Source organism: Nymphalis io, chromosome Z (genome assembly GCF_905147045.1).
Source record: "Nymphalis io chromosome Z, ilAglIoxx1.1, whole genome shotgun sequence".
Lineage (NCBI taxonomy): Eukaryota > Metazoa > Arthropoda > Insecta > Lepidoptera > Nymphalidae > Nymphalis > Nymphalis io.
This window is the reverse complement of record NC_065918.1, coordinates 13,723,624-13,739,261: the sequence shown is the minus strand read 5'-3', so window position 1 is coordinate 13,739,261 and position 15,638 is coordinate 13,723,624. Positions and strand designations below refer to the sequence as shown.

Sequence of the window (15,638 nt, the reverse complement as noted above, 5' to 3'; positions counted from 1 at the left end):
GATCTCTACTTATACCGTTTGAATTAAGCTTTAAGTGAAAAAGATAATGTTATCCTTTGATATGATTATTTACAACGTGGTTATATGTTTGTCTATGTAAAACGTACACAATATTAAACTGGAGGCTAATGTATAAATTACACTTATATGGTTTACGATATATAGTGTAATTGTAAGATATTTTTTATGTTTTAAAATTTCCTACATCATATACATCCGTTATGTACATAAAAAAATTATATATAAGCTTGAAAAACATTTACTGCTCCAATAAGCACCAGTGGTCCAAAACACGACACTTAAAACATTGTTTGTCCTGACAAGTACCACAGAGAACATGTACTTGATTTGTATTTATAAATCATATCGTGCACGGGTTGAAGGAAAACATCGTGAGGAAACCTGCATCTGTCTAATGAAAATCTGTAACAAATTTATCCAAAAATCTGCTTTGAAGCAGCGTGAAGGTATAAACTCCAATCCTACTTCTGAAAAGCAAGGTCTTAACACAGCTGTGGGGTATTAACAGGCTGTTACTTTACTTATACTTTATAGCTGGAATTACTCGGCCAAGATGTCACCACCATCATTCATAAAGAGGACCACCAGCTCCTGGCCGACCAACTGTTTCCAAGATCATGTAATCTAACATCGAATGGTCAGCTTCTGTTACCGCGAGAAAAAGACGCCGAAAAGGCGGTTGCAGAAGCGCTATGCAATGAAAAACGGAGTTTCATTATAAGGTTAGAGAAAATTATAATTGAATTAATATAATATTTTTATCTTAGGAAACAACCATTTAACGTAATTATTCTGAACTATATGTAAGGGAACATCCACACTGGTGTAACCAAACGAGAACTTGGGTTAATTTACTTATTGCCCTTTAATATACTAAATAGTATATATAACAAGAAAGTAAAAGCAAGCACTAGGTTGTAGTAGTTCCGTAGAGGTTCTCGTTAATGAAACGTTGTCGCACAAACAACCTTTTGCCTTAGAACTGATTGCAAACCAAATTCGTACCAATTAATTAAATTAACTTTATCAAGTATTTTCTTCAAAACCGCTATAACTTATAACACGAATTGAGAGAACTACTCCATTTATATAATACTTGGTGATTATTATTACATATGTGTTTTTGTTGGGCAAAATTAATAGTAATATTGAAACTGTTCTGATGAAATAACTGCCCAAAAACCATTGTTGTGATATATAACTTCAACGATTCTTCAAAGGCATTGAAAATTTCCCAGGCAGTGCTGTAAGAACTCACTTCGTATCTCAATCTTGAAATTTTGAACATCTTATTACACTTTAAATGTTATGATGATTATTATAGTCAATGCCGCATACCACTTTCTGACATTAAGTAATATAGCGTTTAGGTTTTTTTTCTTACATAATAGCTTAATACATTAGAAAATTAACGGGCTGTTATTTTTCTATAATTCTATAGGTTCAAAAGATTAAGCCATCAACGTTCTGAGCCACCGCAGTATGTTACTTGTCATGTGGAAGGATCGCTGCGCAAATCGGACCGTGCGGGCACCCGGTTCGATCAGATCGTCCAAATCGGACGTCGGGTCAGGTCCAGGGGGGAGAATCCGTTTTCGAGTGGGAATGACATTGTAAGTACATGATTTTGAAATAATATACACAAAAACAACATCATATCTTATTTTGCATCAAAAAAAATTATACATAGCACATACTATAATAGTATCTACATAATAACCATACTATAATATAATAAGCATGGGTCAACTTTCAGCATCTTTGGTATTAGAATTGATAGTCAAACGCTACAAATTATTGTAAATCTGTATCTTTTATAACTGTCAGGCATGTATATATATTGTATACATATTATTACATATATACTAGAGCATTATTTCTTTTATACAACAATGTAAACTAAGAAACTTATAATTTGTATCGTTATTATTATTCTGCATAATTGGTTACTAGAGAAAATACAAAAGAATTGAGATAATTTTGCTTCAATTGCGCATTCACATTGGAGTTGAACGTAATAGCTCTTATAGAATTCATACAATAAAGAAACAAACAAATAATTCCCCTCATATTTTTCCAGACACTGAAAAAGCGTACTCTTAAGAGAGTTTAATAAAATAAAGAGGATAATCTATTCTTCTTAATAGCAACATTTTACTAAAAAATAATTATTATTGCTGGCAACACAAATACTTTCTATTTTAGGAATGCCATTTACGAGTATATCCAGGTATGTGACAATAATTAACAGCTAATTAATTTTGTATACGCATTGAATAGAACGCGGTGGATTTAAATTTTTCGATACGATTTCTCGAAACCTATCAATCACGTCACCATTCACGCACAAATAAACCGACCATTCAGCTTAGTTTAGTGTTTCTCTTTCTACGCTATGTTATAAATTTTGCATCCCGTTCACGCAGTTAAGGCTTTGAATCGTTGAACTACATGTAGAACACGTAGGTGGTGCATCGATCACCGTATTGTTCCAGAACGTTCGTGTATGAATTTATGCTATCCGGAAACTAAATACGCGAACAACATTTTTAACTAACCAATTTTTCGAATTGACTGATGAGAAATTGTCATCGCAACACGATAAATCTCCAGATAAACTATGACGATAAACAATAGCTATAATTATAACACCCACTAAATTAATTTCCGTTTATTCTGCTTCCATTGAAAATATTCGTGAAAGATTAATAGAAATATTTTTCGGTCATTCTGATACAGTTATGGCTCAGTGGCCAAAAATAATTAATAAGCGTTTAGGAATTATAAATCTTATCTATTTTATCTTGCTCGGCGGTGAAGAAAACATCGTAAGGAAAATACGGATGCTGCAAATTTCAGATAATAATCTTTGACATGTGTACCCACCAAAACCTCATTCGAGTAGAGTAGTTGAAGAGGAAGCTTTAGCCGAGTGTTGGATATTACTTTACTTTTACATTATATATAACTTCAATTCCTATGTGCTAGTAAACAAAACATAACAACTAAAACCGTAACATGCCGTTGACATATATTCGAAACTTGAATTCAAATGACAACATGAAACTTTTTTTTAATTTATTGTACCAACACAGAAGTAATAGAAACTGATTAATAATGAGTGCTACTCAAAAACACTTCCTACACACATACACGACGTGATATAATAATAATCAAATATCTGGCTAAGATTAACAACAAGTGAATCAAAGTTAAGATTCTGTATAAAGTCAACGAGATTGATATTCGGATATTGAAATCATATTTGTACGAATTGAAATGTACTAGAAATTTTGCAATCTACTTCGTGGGGTAATAGAAAACGTCGTGAGGAAACCTATATGTACATTAGATATATTTTATCCTCAAGCATTATTGAAAAGTCTTCCCGTAGTGGATCATGCTCAGTCTGATTTACTATTTTATCAATAGTTCAATTGTTTCTTTAATAACAAAGGGGAGTACAGTGGATGTCGCAGACATTCCAATTGTAGCTCATCTAACTTAGTGGTTGTTTGTTATGCAGTGTGTGGTCTTGCGTTGTCGTGAAGCAGCAGTGGTCTAGGGCGATTGAACAATCTCGGTTGTTTACCAGCTAGTTCTTCCTTCATGGTTTGCAATTGCTGACAATAAATATCTGCCGTAATCGTTTGGCCAGATTTTAGTAAGCTGTAGTGAACGACACCAGTGCTAGTCCACCAAACACTCACAAGTAACTTTTTTTGAATCAATTTTCGTTTAGGGCAGGATTTGGCTTGGTTCATTGCAGTGATTTGGGGTTCAGCCATTGCGACGAGCGCTTCCGATTATCGTACAGTATCCACTTTTTATCACAAGTAATGATTCGATTTAAAATCCCTTCATTATTGTGTCGGTTGAGCAAAGTAACACAGCAGTCGACGCGTGTTTGCAAGTTCGATTCACTCAATTCGTGAGGTACCCATCGTTCAAGTTTTTTTACTTTCCCGATTTGCTTCAAGTGGATTAATACAGTTTTATTACTTACCCCGACGCCTGCAACTATCTCTGAAGTGCTTTGTGATGGATCCGCTTCCACAATAGCCTTTAATTCTTCATTTTCCACTTTGGTCTCCGGCCGTCCACGGGGTTGGTTCTGAAGGTCGAAATTTAAAGAACGAAAACGTTCAAAAACGTACCGTGCTTTCTTTTGCGACACCAGCGCCGTACACATCATTAATCCTTCGAGCTGTTTCTGCAGCACTGGTGGCACGGTAGAACTCGTAAATATACCGATATTTCATGTTTTCCATTGTGTGGTAATAAGCGACGCCAAAGAAAAAAATAATCAGGAAAAAAAAACAAATGAATGACTGTTTTCAAAACTCAAATGTACCAGCTAAATGAATTTATAAATTTGAATTTGGAATTCTTAACTAAAGAGGAGATATTTTAGATCATAGTGGTCAGTAAGACAAAACACTAATTTCGTTTCTAAGGACCTAATACTTAGCTCTTAAATTCTCAATCGATATTGTTTATTGGTGTGTGATGAAACAGTGTAAGATCATAAATAATCCGATTGACTGTACTGATTTGTATTAATCTTGTAGAATTTGAATTTGTATATAAATATCTTTGTTTGTTCCATTTCAGTTCAAGCTTTGCGCAGTTGTTTATATTATTGTAATTAAGTTTCAATAAAACCTACGTAAAATATTCATGCGATATGATTTACGAGGTGGTAGGGCATTGTGCCCGCCAGACGGATAGTTACCACCATTTACACTCACTACATATTCTGCCGCTAAATAACAATAATTAGTATTGTTGCGTTGCCGTTTAAATGGTGTGTGAACCAGTGTAACAACTGGCTTAAGGGACATAAAATCTTCGTTCCCAAGGTTGGTGGGGCATTTTTGATGAAAGGAATGATTAATATTTCTTACATCATCAATTTCTATAGGCGGTGGTGACTACTTAACATCCGGTGGCCCAATTGCTAGTCCACCTTATTGTAACATTTAAAAAAAAACGATCGTGATACTGAAAATATAACAAAAACATTGGAAGGGTAACTGGTATCAGCTACTATATATACAAAGAACGCTGGGTAAATAATTTCACATCCGTCCAATTTTTGTGTAAGTTTATATTTTATGTTCGTAAAGTTTGTAAAGTACGTTTACTATTAGAGTAGGTTACACATACATAAAGGCGACGAACACGCGATCCTAGCAACAGGTGACGTCTTGTTAGCCTACAGGAATATTAATTTCTTGTATCCCATAATATAATATTTCTACTTGTCATTATTTCCATCGAAAACAATTCGAACTAATAGAATAACACTGATAAAAATGACGTAAAAATACCATTGACTTCTTATTTGAACCAATACAAACATCAAATGTGGACCGATGACCTTAAGAAGGTGGCGGGCACCAACTGGATGCGGAAGGCGAAGGACAGGGAACTTTGGCTCACCTTGGGAGAGGCCTATGTTCAGCAGTGGACAATGATTGGCTGTTGATTTGATTTGATTTGAAATATCAAATAAATTGACTTATCTTTTTAATTGCTTAGCGTAATAAGTTAGATATCAATTTTCCAAAGAGAAGAAAATTGCAGTTTCAAATTAGTTGCATAATGATATACAATTTGTTGCGAGTGCGATTACGGTTGGTCATAATTGCATCAAACTATTCACCGGGCAGACATTATAGTCTAAGAGCCAGCGATCTGCAGACTTACGGTATGTTTGCAAATTCCATATTGATGCTATGTATACCATTTCACCTGATGAAATTGAAATGGTGATTCACTATTCCCGTTGATTCCTTTTCCTTTGGGTATTTCCAGAAGTTAATAAACTTCAAAATTGACTTTTAGAAACGTGATCGCAGGTTGTCTACCGTTTCAATGTCATTTAGTACTGTAGTGTCTGCTGCTTCAAACGTATATGTATAATAATAATAATGTAAATAACATATATAAATGTCAACTTTGCTGAAATAACGTAAGATTTACGAACTTAATTTCTTCCTGACTGAAATGTCATATGAGTTCAAGGTTAAAGTTGTTTATTTACCTTCTTTCTTATTCCATTCCATTCATTATATTCTAAGATAATAAAACGGCAGACAACCTATTATTTCGTTTTCAAAACTAATGTTGGCGTTTTTTGAATTCTGGAGACGCCCTAAGAAAAAATCGACGGGTATAGAGTACTGTAGTGTAATACCATTTCACCTACGGCAGGTGAAATATTATACCTATTATCAATATGGAGTTTGCTAACATACCGCGTCTGTCGATCGCTAGCTCTCAGTCTATTATAAATTTACTGGTTGGCGAAATGAAATGATCGGTGCATCGTATTAGACAGACAGAGAGGCACGATAGAAAGGTCCGGATTGGACAGGGACGCGCCACTAGCAACACTGAGCCTCGAAATCAGTTTACTAGGTCACTTGGACATTTATCATGCATCATTTGCGTTAGGAGAGTATAATTTGTACCTTTTTTCATATTTACTTCAAATGGCAACATCCAGTTTGTACAATTAAGATGAATATATATCATTATATTCATATTGTCATCGATTATATATTATATTTATAACTATAACGCTTAATTTATTCATTGTTAACACTGTTAATATTATTTTTGAAAAGAGACATAATATTTTTTAGAAAAAATACTCTCTTAATTATAAATTAATATACATTTAAATAGAAATACTAAAAAAATATTCCACTTTCGCATTGTAACCATGTCATGGTTACAATACTATAATAATAATACAAAGCTTAATCAAGCTTATTGACAGCTATAATACTTAGCCTGCGTGCAAATTCATTTAATTGACATCTAATGCGTTTACTAAAATTATGTTATGGTACGTTATATAATATCTAAGATACGCAATTTTCTACTTTTACTAAAAACTGCAAATTTTCATATCTTTAATTTTAAAAATTCCTTACGTGTAAAAATCGGAAACACAACTCTAGGAGTTTTTGAAACTTGATAAGCCTTTGTTAAAACTCCTTCCTGCTTCAATAATTGCGACACCATCTTATAATATTATATTTTGACAAGACAGATAATTATAAAGTATATACACTGTTATAAAGCACGTAAATTACTTCAAAATATAATATATTGTTAATTATTGATAAAATACATTAGTAGCTTAGGAAAATCAAATTATTTTGTTGCCCTATTATTACTAACTTTTAAAAATAATGTTTAAGCAATAAATACACACAAAGAATGGATAGCCTTATTTTTCTCGCTGGAAATACGCATTACGCGTTTCCCCCACGGGAACAGTGGGCGGATCCAAGGCGCCGAGTGCGCCTCGAACATCGGAATACCCGCTAAAAAACCAGCGGTACCCTTTCCGTCTCACTGAGGAGTGCCCGAAAGTAAATTTAAAAAATAAAATTTTAAAACGAACTTTTATTCAATTAATCTTTGGTAATGCATAATTCACCAACCCACATTGGAGCAGCATTGGTACTTCAAAACTTCTCCTCAACAGAAAGGGTGGTTTTATACCAGTAGAACATTAGCAGGTGGCTACTTTTCACGGTGCATAGCTGAGTATACAAAATTATTGTCACCAGCAACAAAGTTGTCAGTCAAATTTCAGCTTAATCGATTTCGCGGAAGCGATCATAACTTCTAAGATTTCACTCAAACATACTAACAGGTGAGCGAGCGCCTCCGCCTGGAGTTTCCAAGGTGAATCGCCCGCGAGGAGCATCGCCGCTGTCTAAGACACCTTACGATACCCTCTTATAGAATGGATACCCTGCTCATTTTTTGGAAAAACACCAGCCGAAATTTTTATTCCTCGTATTATATACTAATTTTTGAAAACAAAAAAAAGAATTCATTTAGTTACTCAAATCAAATCAAAATGTATTTTTTTTTTCAAATAGACTTTAAACAAGTAATTTGCGTGTGACTATCTCTATATTGAGACTTTCGTTTCATTGTAAAGCGAGAGTATTTGTTCAAAATAAATAAAAAAGGAATAACTCTAATTTTTAATTTATAACATCAAATATTTATCTTATGTTGTATGCGTTTTTTATAATGTATAGGACACACTCTTTAAAACAAAGCAAATAAGTCAAAACTCATAAGGCTTATTGTTATAGTTAGTTTTGAATTATACAACCGACTTCCAGGCTCATTATCAGATCATTTGAATAGTAGATAATTATCGTATTATTGTCAGGAGTACACTTTTCTATTTGGTACGAAAAAAAAAAATTCGAATACTTTATGTTTTTTGTTGCCCTACTAACATTTGTTGGTATAAAAAATGTATATTACTAGCAAGACCCGGCGGATTTTATCCTGTCAATTCATCCAAATTCATAGCGATCGGTTGATTGGTATATAAGTTAATGTTTTCTAGTGCCATCTAGTGGTAAGTATATATATATATATATGCGCCTACTTTCATGGTGATCGGAGAATCGGTGTCAAAATCTATTAATCAAAAACTTACTGACATCCATTTTCATATATAATTATCAATATTTTTATAACTGTCTTCGAGCTATACATGTGTTTTTTGATATTGATACGGATCTAATTTCAACGTTGTCGATGTATTCATTGCAAGAAATATGTTGTTAATGGGGCTTAAAAGCTTATTATCGAACCCTGTACATTGTCACAAAACATTTCTACGTGGCCGAAGAACAATGGGAAACTGGTAAATATTTGAACATACATATAATCATTCGAGAGATTTCACCGACAGATTAATTTAAGAAACTTTACATCATTTTTTTACCTAAAACCGATAAATTATTGTTCCATATAGTAACAAGTATATTTATAGATACGTTTTTAAAAATTCTTACTGACTTATAACTTGACTTAAATAATTGTGGTTCTAATCAAGCGACTTTTTAAATATTTCCACTCAATCGATTGATCTGAAATTTGCAGACATTTTTGGTACGTATCATCGAATAATTCTTGCCGTTCAATCATGTCGACCCCCAAAACTGTTTCCTTAAAAATTTTCACTCAATGTTTTTCGTTCACATTTAATTCCTATAAATTGTGAATCAACAAATGCAAATAGATTACTAGAGAATTCTAGCGCTTTCTATTTTTATAGTCAAATCAATAGACCTCCAAACGTAACATAGTGACGATGTTAATTCAAACAGCATCTAAGGTGGTAACATAATATCTTACACATTTGTCAAATATTTAAAAACTAAGTAGAAATTAGCTTACAAGATTTCATCGAACAGATACTTTTACTAATTAGCCCTAATACTAAAGTAACATGTCTTTCATTAATACTATCAAAGGCTTACCTTACCTTTACCGAGCTAATGATAGAAGTTCAGTCAATAACATTGCGTCTACGGCTTGGTATAGAGTAAGAAGATTCAGGTTTCAAGGTCTATTGTGATGCGTGTATTATGAGGAACGCAATTTTAACAATGTTTTATTTCTAAAAGAATAGTATTACAAAGGGGGAGTCACACACGAACCACCCAAAAGATGATGAAATATGAAATAATTGAAGACTTTTATGAACGACATAACAATGATTTGTTAATTAAATAAGGGTTTTAAGCCGTATCGAAATATGAAAATCAATAAATCAAAATAAATATTATTAACGAAAATTAAGCATAAGTATTAGCTTACTTTTAATTTTGATAACTTAAAATTAGAAAATCAATCTTCTCAGTAGGCAAAACTGAGAATGATCTTACAATAAAAAATATAAAAAGCGATTTGTAATTTCAATTTTTATAGTTGATAAAGCAAGATTATTTTGTTTTAGGTGTTTGTGGGCATGGTGCGACCGACGACCGAGACATTCATAAACGAGAGCGCTCTAGAGTCCTTCAGGATGGAGTACCGTACTCGACATTCCATCGATGGCGAAATAATTCAATGTGAGCAACGCATCGCGCTAGTTACTGGCTACATGACACACGAAGTGAATGGAGTAAACGCAATGAACTTCATGCATCGTGACGACGTCCGCTGGGTGATCATCGCTTTACGGGAAAGTAAGTTAACCAGCCAGTACATTGAATTCATAGCGCTGCCTAACGCAGACTACTACTTAAAAGCATATCTACCTCTCACTTCGAGTACCTACAGCTGACTCGCACATCAAAGTTGGAGCGAGACAAACAACGTTATCTGCGAAACCTGACACTAAGTGTGAAAGGTACTGATCAATTTAAGAGCACGTCTGTTAACTGTTGAATGCATTGCGAACGTTCTAAAGGACATGAAACGCTATAACATATAACCATGGAACATGCTTCGTCTACAATAATTTGTTTATAACTTGATAGTGACGTTTAAACTTAACCGGATTATAGGGTCATAGAGAGAATTAGCTTACAATGTCTGTATTATACTAATTGATATGTTATCGCACATAATAATTATGTATAATAAATATTACACTAAGAGTACCTCTCGAATATTCCATTTAGCTGCGTACAATGAAATAATTGTTTAATTAAAAACATTTTCTGAGAAACTACATGTTGTAGTTAGTTATTATGAGTATTAACTTTCAAAACAATTTGAAAGCAGCGTAAGATTATTTGTTTTGTATGAATTCTAGATAGCTATTGCATGCAAATCGTAACAAATCGACTTTTCAATATTTTAAAAAAAAAATCGAGGAATGTTATGCTTAGCGTAGAAAATAAAATTTTAAAGCACATATTTGAATTCAAATAAAACGCTATCACAAGTGAAATACCTAAAAGAATCTAATCGAATAGGTTCTCAAAATATACTATTTTCAAATATAAAATACTGAGATATATTCTCCAACTTCCATCCAACTTTTAATTTATAAATAATACTGTACAGTGAAATTAATTTGATAAAACAGTAAGCGAATGTCAGTCAGTCAGTATGTCAGTTATCTGACTTATTTACTTTGTTTACTTTAGTGTCACCGTGCAAATTGTTATCGCTCTCATGTTTCCATTATCCACGTAACCACTATTGCAAATAAGACAACATACTCTTACTGCAGATTTCTTTTTGTTTGTTTTGTATATTAAATTATGATTTTTTTTTATAATATATGTCCATTTCGTCAGTGTCATCTGTGTCTATTTAAAAAAAAAATATGTCATATTTTTTCAAGATTATATATACATGAAAGGAACCTATTCGATTCGAATTACTTAAAAAAACAGTTTTTAATGTAAATTCCTTGAAAAAACGAATCCGAGGGTGTCCCTATAAGGGCGCCAAGGCCACAGGTTATTTTCCGTCAATATAAAAATAGTAAAAATATTTGCTCTGTTTTTCTCTAATAACGAATGTCGTAGGTGGATTACAGATAGCGTGAATATATAATTTTATAATTAAAGATAGAAGGACGGAATACAATGTGTAAAAAAAAATTAAACATCGTTTAACGTATCAAACGTACTCACTTAGAATGATATATAATTATAATTATTATAAAATGCACTATCTTCGTAAATAGTTTAATATATACTGGCGGTTTGCCAGCGTTATAATCGAAAATCCAGTTAAACGTGATAAAAGGGCCCAAAATATGTTAGCATCATCATATTTTAGCATTAAAAAGTAACAAATATTAACAACACACCCGAGTTATGATATTACAGCAATTATTATTATTCTAGTAATTAAATAATAATGGATATACTGAATTATTGTAATGCCTCCTTCCTTCTACACTATATTAGATGTAGTAGTGCCATTTTCAAGGACAATGATAATTGGTATTACTTACACGTGAACATCCTACATAATTATAGCAAAAAGTAATAATCTATAAAATTCAAAATAAAAATAAATTTACTTAAGACTAATAGAACAAAATAACTACTGGGTCAATATTTGCAATCTAAAGCCTCAAAGTATTTATTATTTTCAATGTAAGAATTAAATTAATTAAAAATTAAAAAAAAAACAGACGTACAGAACAACGCAAAGAACAAAACGGGAATGCTAATAATATGTATGGCAGAAGGTCACTCCATTCTGGAAAATCTCAACACCCCTATTCAGAAATTGACGTATTTAACACACCACCATCAATGGACTTATTGCCGCAAGATATAATATAACATCAAAAATACGTACGGTTTTATAACTTTCGATAGACTCCACCGATTTTAATGTAATAAAAACTAAGCGGAACCTTGATATACTTCTTATCATAGTTCAGTTATTTATATTTTTTAAATTTTAGATGTTTTAAGCATACATATACACAGCACGGATAAACAGACAGACAAAAATAAAAATAAATGCTTGTTTGGTTTTGGTAACTCGCAAATAGCCATAATAACTTTAATAGAGAAAAATTATTTTAAAATCGCAGGCAGACACTTCAATTTTATTTATTTGTATAGATTTATAAAACAAAAATAAATCAATCATTACCAAATTCATGGCATTCGTGAAGCTTGTTACACAACAAACATAAAAGAAGAATTTAACGTCCAGCCTTCATAGCTAACAAGTAAACCTTAAAACGAAAATCCGATATCCTTCAATTACTACGGGACGGGGCACGGAGTAATATCGAAACCATTTTATTCCGACACAAACTTGACCGGTTTTTTGTGTGTAAACATTATTTTAATTATTTATTATATTTGGAAATGGCTAAAGCATACTTATCTTGCATATTTTTATTAGTATACCTTTTATTATTAACGTCATGATAACTTGATACGATAATCGTCTGTAGTGTGTTTTTTCAATGGATGTGTGATTGCTATTGTATTTATCAAATTTTTATTGATTAGATTAATTTGTTCTATTTCATGTGATGGTACATGCAAGGAAGTATTTCTTAAGAAGCTGAAAAATAGCGCTAAATACCCCGCTCTGTATCTCCGCGAACTCCTTCTAAACCACGAAACGGATTTTGATACGGTTTTCGCATATAGAGGGACCTTTAATGCGGCTGGGTTATATATATACCGGGTTATATATACTACGTAAATTTTTTAACCAAAAAGGGCTGATCTTGGTCTGTATTTTTCAAAAAAACTGTTTACGTACGCTTACTAGCTAAAGCTGAAATAAAATAAATGTACTAAAATGAAATATTTGTAAAGCTTTTTTAACCGATATGGTGTAATAAGTTTATTATCTTATCTTTTAAATTTAGAATATGTTTATCTCTTAACTATATAATTAAAACAAATATTCATAAGTTATGGTAAAATAAAAATGGCGGTCAGCTATGCGATTGCGAGGAAGTCTATATAAGTTATTATTTGCATGTCACTTCAATTGTTACTACCTAACTTCGTTTCATTTTTCTAAGAATGCATTTGAAAGTTGCTCTAAATATTTAATATATGTTGTTGCATATAAACTTATCGTTAGTATCAAACCTACGTCTCTTTTGTTACGTCTCATGTGTCAATATATATAATTATCACCAATAGTTAAAATTATTAGGATATATTTATATAAATATATGTAAATTGTTAAGATTGCATTTCAAAGTCACTCCAATTGTTAAATATTTACATCGTACTTATGTCACGAGTTTATTGTTAAGTTTATAATTCAGAACATCTCTCGTAAAGCCAGGGTAGCCGCTAAAGCTGCTCAAACACTCAAGCGACGCAAAATATATTCACTTTTATCCAACGATTAAAAAATAAAAAAGCTGTATTAACAAATAAAAACGAAATACTGCTTCACGTGTTGTGTCAGGTGTGGGATTCGAACCCACGCTCCCTGTCGGGAACCAGATAATATCCGGCGCCATAGACCGCTCGGCCAACCTGACACTTTAGTAGCAGGTAAAAAGTTGCATATAAACCTTGAAACGTATATCTAATCTTTTATCCAATTATGCAAGTCTTGTTATTACATAATAATGCTGACTGAATCAATGCCGACTGCTATACTTAATTTAATTTATATATGATAAAAGTGGGCTGGTACCTATAAAATAGGCATTAAGTTGCCTGCCTTATGAACAGACAACGTGTGTAAATATTTATATACAAATAAATATACTTCGAAAATACTTTTATACTATAACAACAGCGTTGTTAAAAACGCGTGCCAATTTCAAACCGCCATTCACTTGGTAAACAGAAATATAAAGTAATTAATTAATTATTGGCGCGATTTTTTGCATGTGTTCAATTGTGTTATTTGAACTTTTAAGAGTAATTGAGTTATTCATTTACATAATTTGTATGATTTGGTGTTCTATTTTTATAAAACCCAAACCGCAGTATTTTAAAATTCAGTTACAATTTTATATATATTGTAATATAATGCATCCTTACAATGTTTTTCTAGAGGGATTCCAGTATTACTAATTCCAGTATTACAGTGAATCATAGATAACACAAAACATACCTGTTGCAAAGCTTTTTCTCATTTTGCGAGAGAAGTGTTTGCATTGAAGATTGTAACGAAGACACAACACGTCTTAGCATCCTGTTGATGCACAGGCGATAATTTATGCACCTGCAACATCGAGATTTCGAATAGGCGAGAGATCAGATCCAAAAAAAGACAAAATCAAAAATCATAGGCAAGTTGAAACAGTAATTTATAATAACATTGTTAAAAATCAATCGTACAATCGCAAACTATTATCCTATAATATGAAATGATAAATTCGAATCAGTATTTATAAAATTATTACGAGATATTTATATTTTGTAAACGCATTAAAAAATACACAGGGCGTGTTGTACTATGCTTTGTGCATGCATATATGAAGATTGTTATATACCCTTAACACTGTACTGCATAAGTGTTTAGATCGATACAATAAGCCCATGCGGCTCCCACCCTTAATAACGTTTCCCTAATGTGTGACGGGGTCAATGTGCCCACGCATCCGGCGTTCTATAATAGGGTTCGTTTTCAGGAAACATCTGTCTGCTAGGTATCTATAATACATGTACTTCTATATAAATCGTGACGTACGGGGAGACGTAATAAAGTATATATTTATTTATTATTATTATTTATACGCAATGAAATGTAAAGGAGAATAGCGTGAATGCATGTATTTTGGGACCCATTGATAGGTAGGACTGAAAGGTAGCCTACAACATAGGAATTTAGTAATAAAAACTTAAAACTTAACTTAAAACTTAGTAGTAAAATCTGTCGAACTTGACGAAACTAAAAAAAAAGGCAAATGCTATATAAGTCCAAAAAAATAGGAGATAAAAGATAAAAGCAAAAGATAACCTGAACCCAGTACGGATAGAGGTTATTGTTCAATTTTATTATAATAATGTTTACATGAATAAGTATAATGTAGGTATGTACCTCACCTCTGTAGCGGGATACATATTTAAGTATTAATATTTATTTCATAGTTAAACATTACAGTGGTAGTATTTTGTAAATACGCGTAGGTATGCTTTATATTATATATTGGTATTTTTAGTTTATTAAAATCAAACTCCATTTATAATAATGTATGTTGTCTATTCTTAATTATTGCCTGAAAAGAGAGATTCGAGACAGCTGTTGAGAAGACTTTTGATTCCTGGAGTGTCTTATAGGATTTACTAGAGTTTTTGCAACCGATTCAAAATTATCCTTAACACTTTTTATAAGGTTTTTAAATAAATTAATAAAAAATG

At 32.2% G+C, this 15,638-nt stretch overlaps 1 protein-coding gene across 4 annotated transcripts in view; it reads left to right on the top strand.

The window, feature by feature from the left end:
• LOC126780474 (hypoxia-inducible factor 1-alpha-like) overlaps nucleotides 1-15,638 on the top strand; it is an 87,056-nt gene that overhangs the window by 43,778 nt on the left and 27,640 nt on the right. For all 4 annotated transcript variants that reach the window (XM_050504992.1, XM_050504991.1, XM_050504990.1 and 1 more), the window contains exons 4-6: nucleotides 556-743; nucleotides 1,463-1,634; nucleotides 9,818-10,049. In XM_050504992.1, the coding sequence (XP_050360949.1) occupies nucleotides 556-743; nucleotides 1,463-1,634; nucleotides 9,818-10,049 (592 nt within the window). The remainder of the gene's footprint in view (nucleotides 1-555; nucleotides 744-1,462; nucleotides 1,635-9,817; nucleotides 10,050-15,638) is intronic.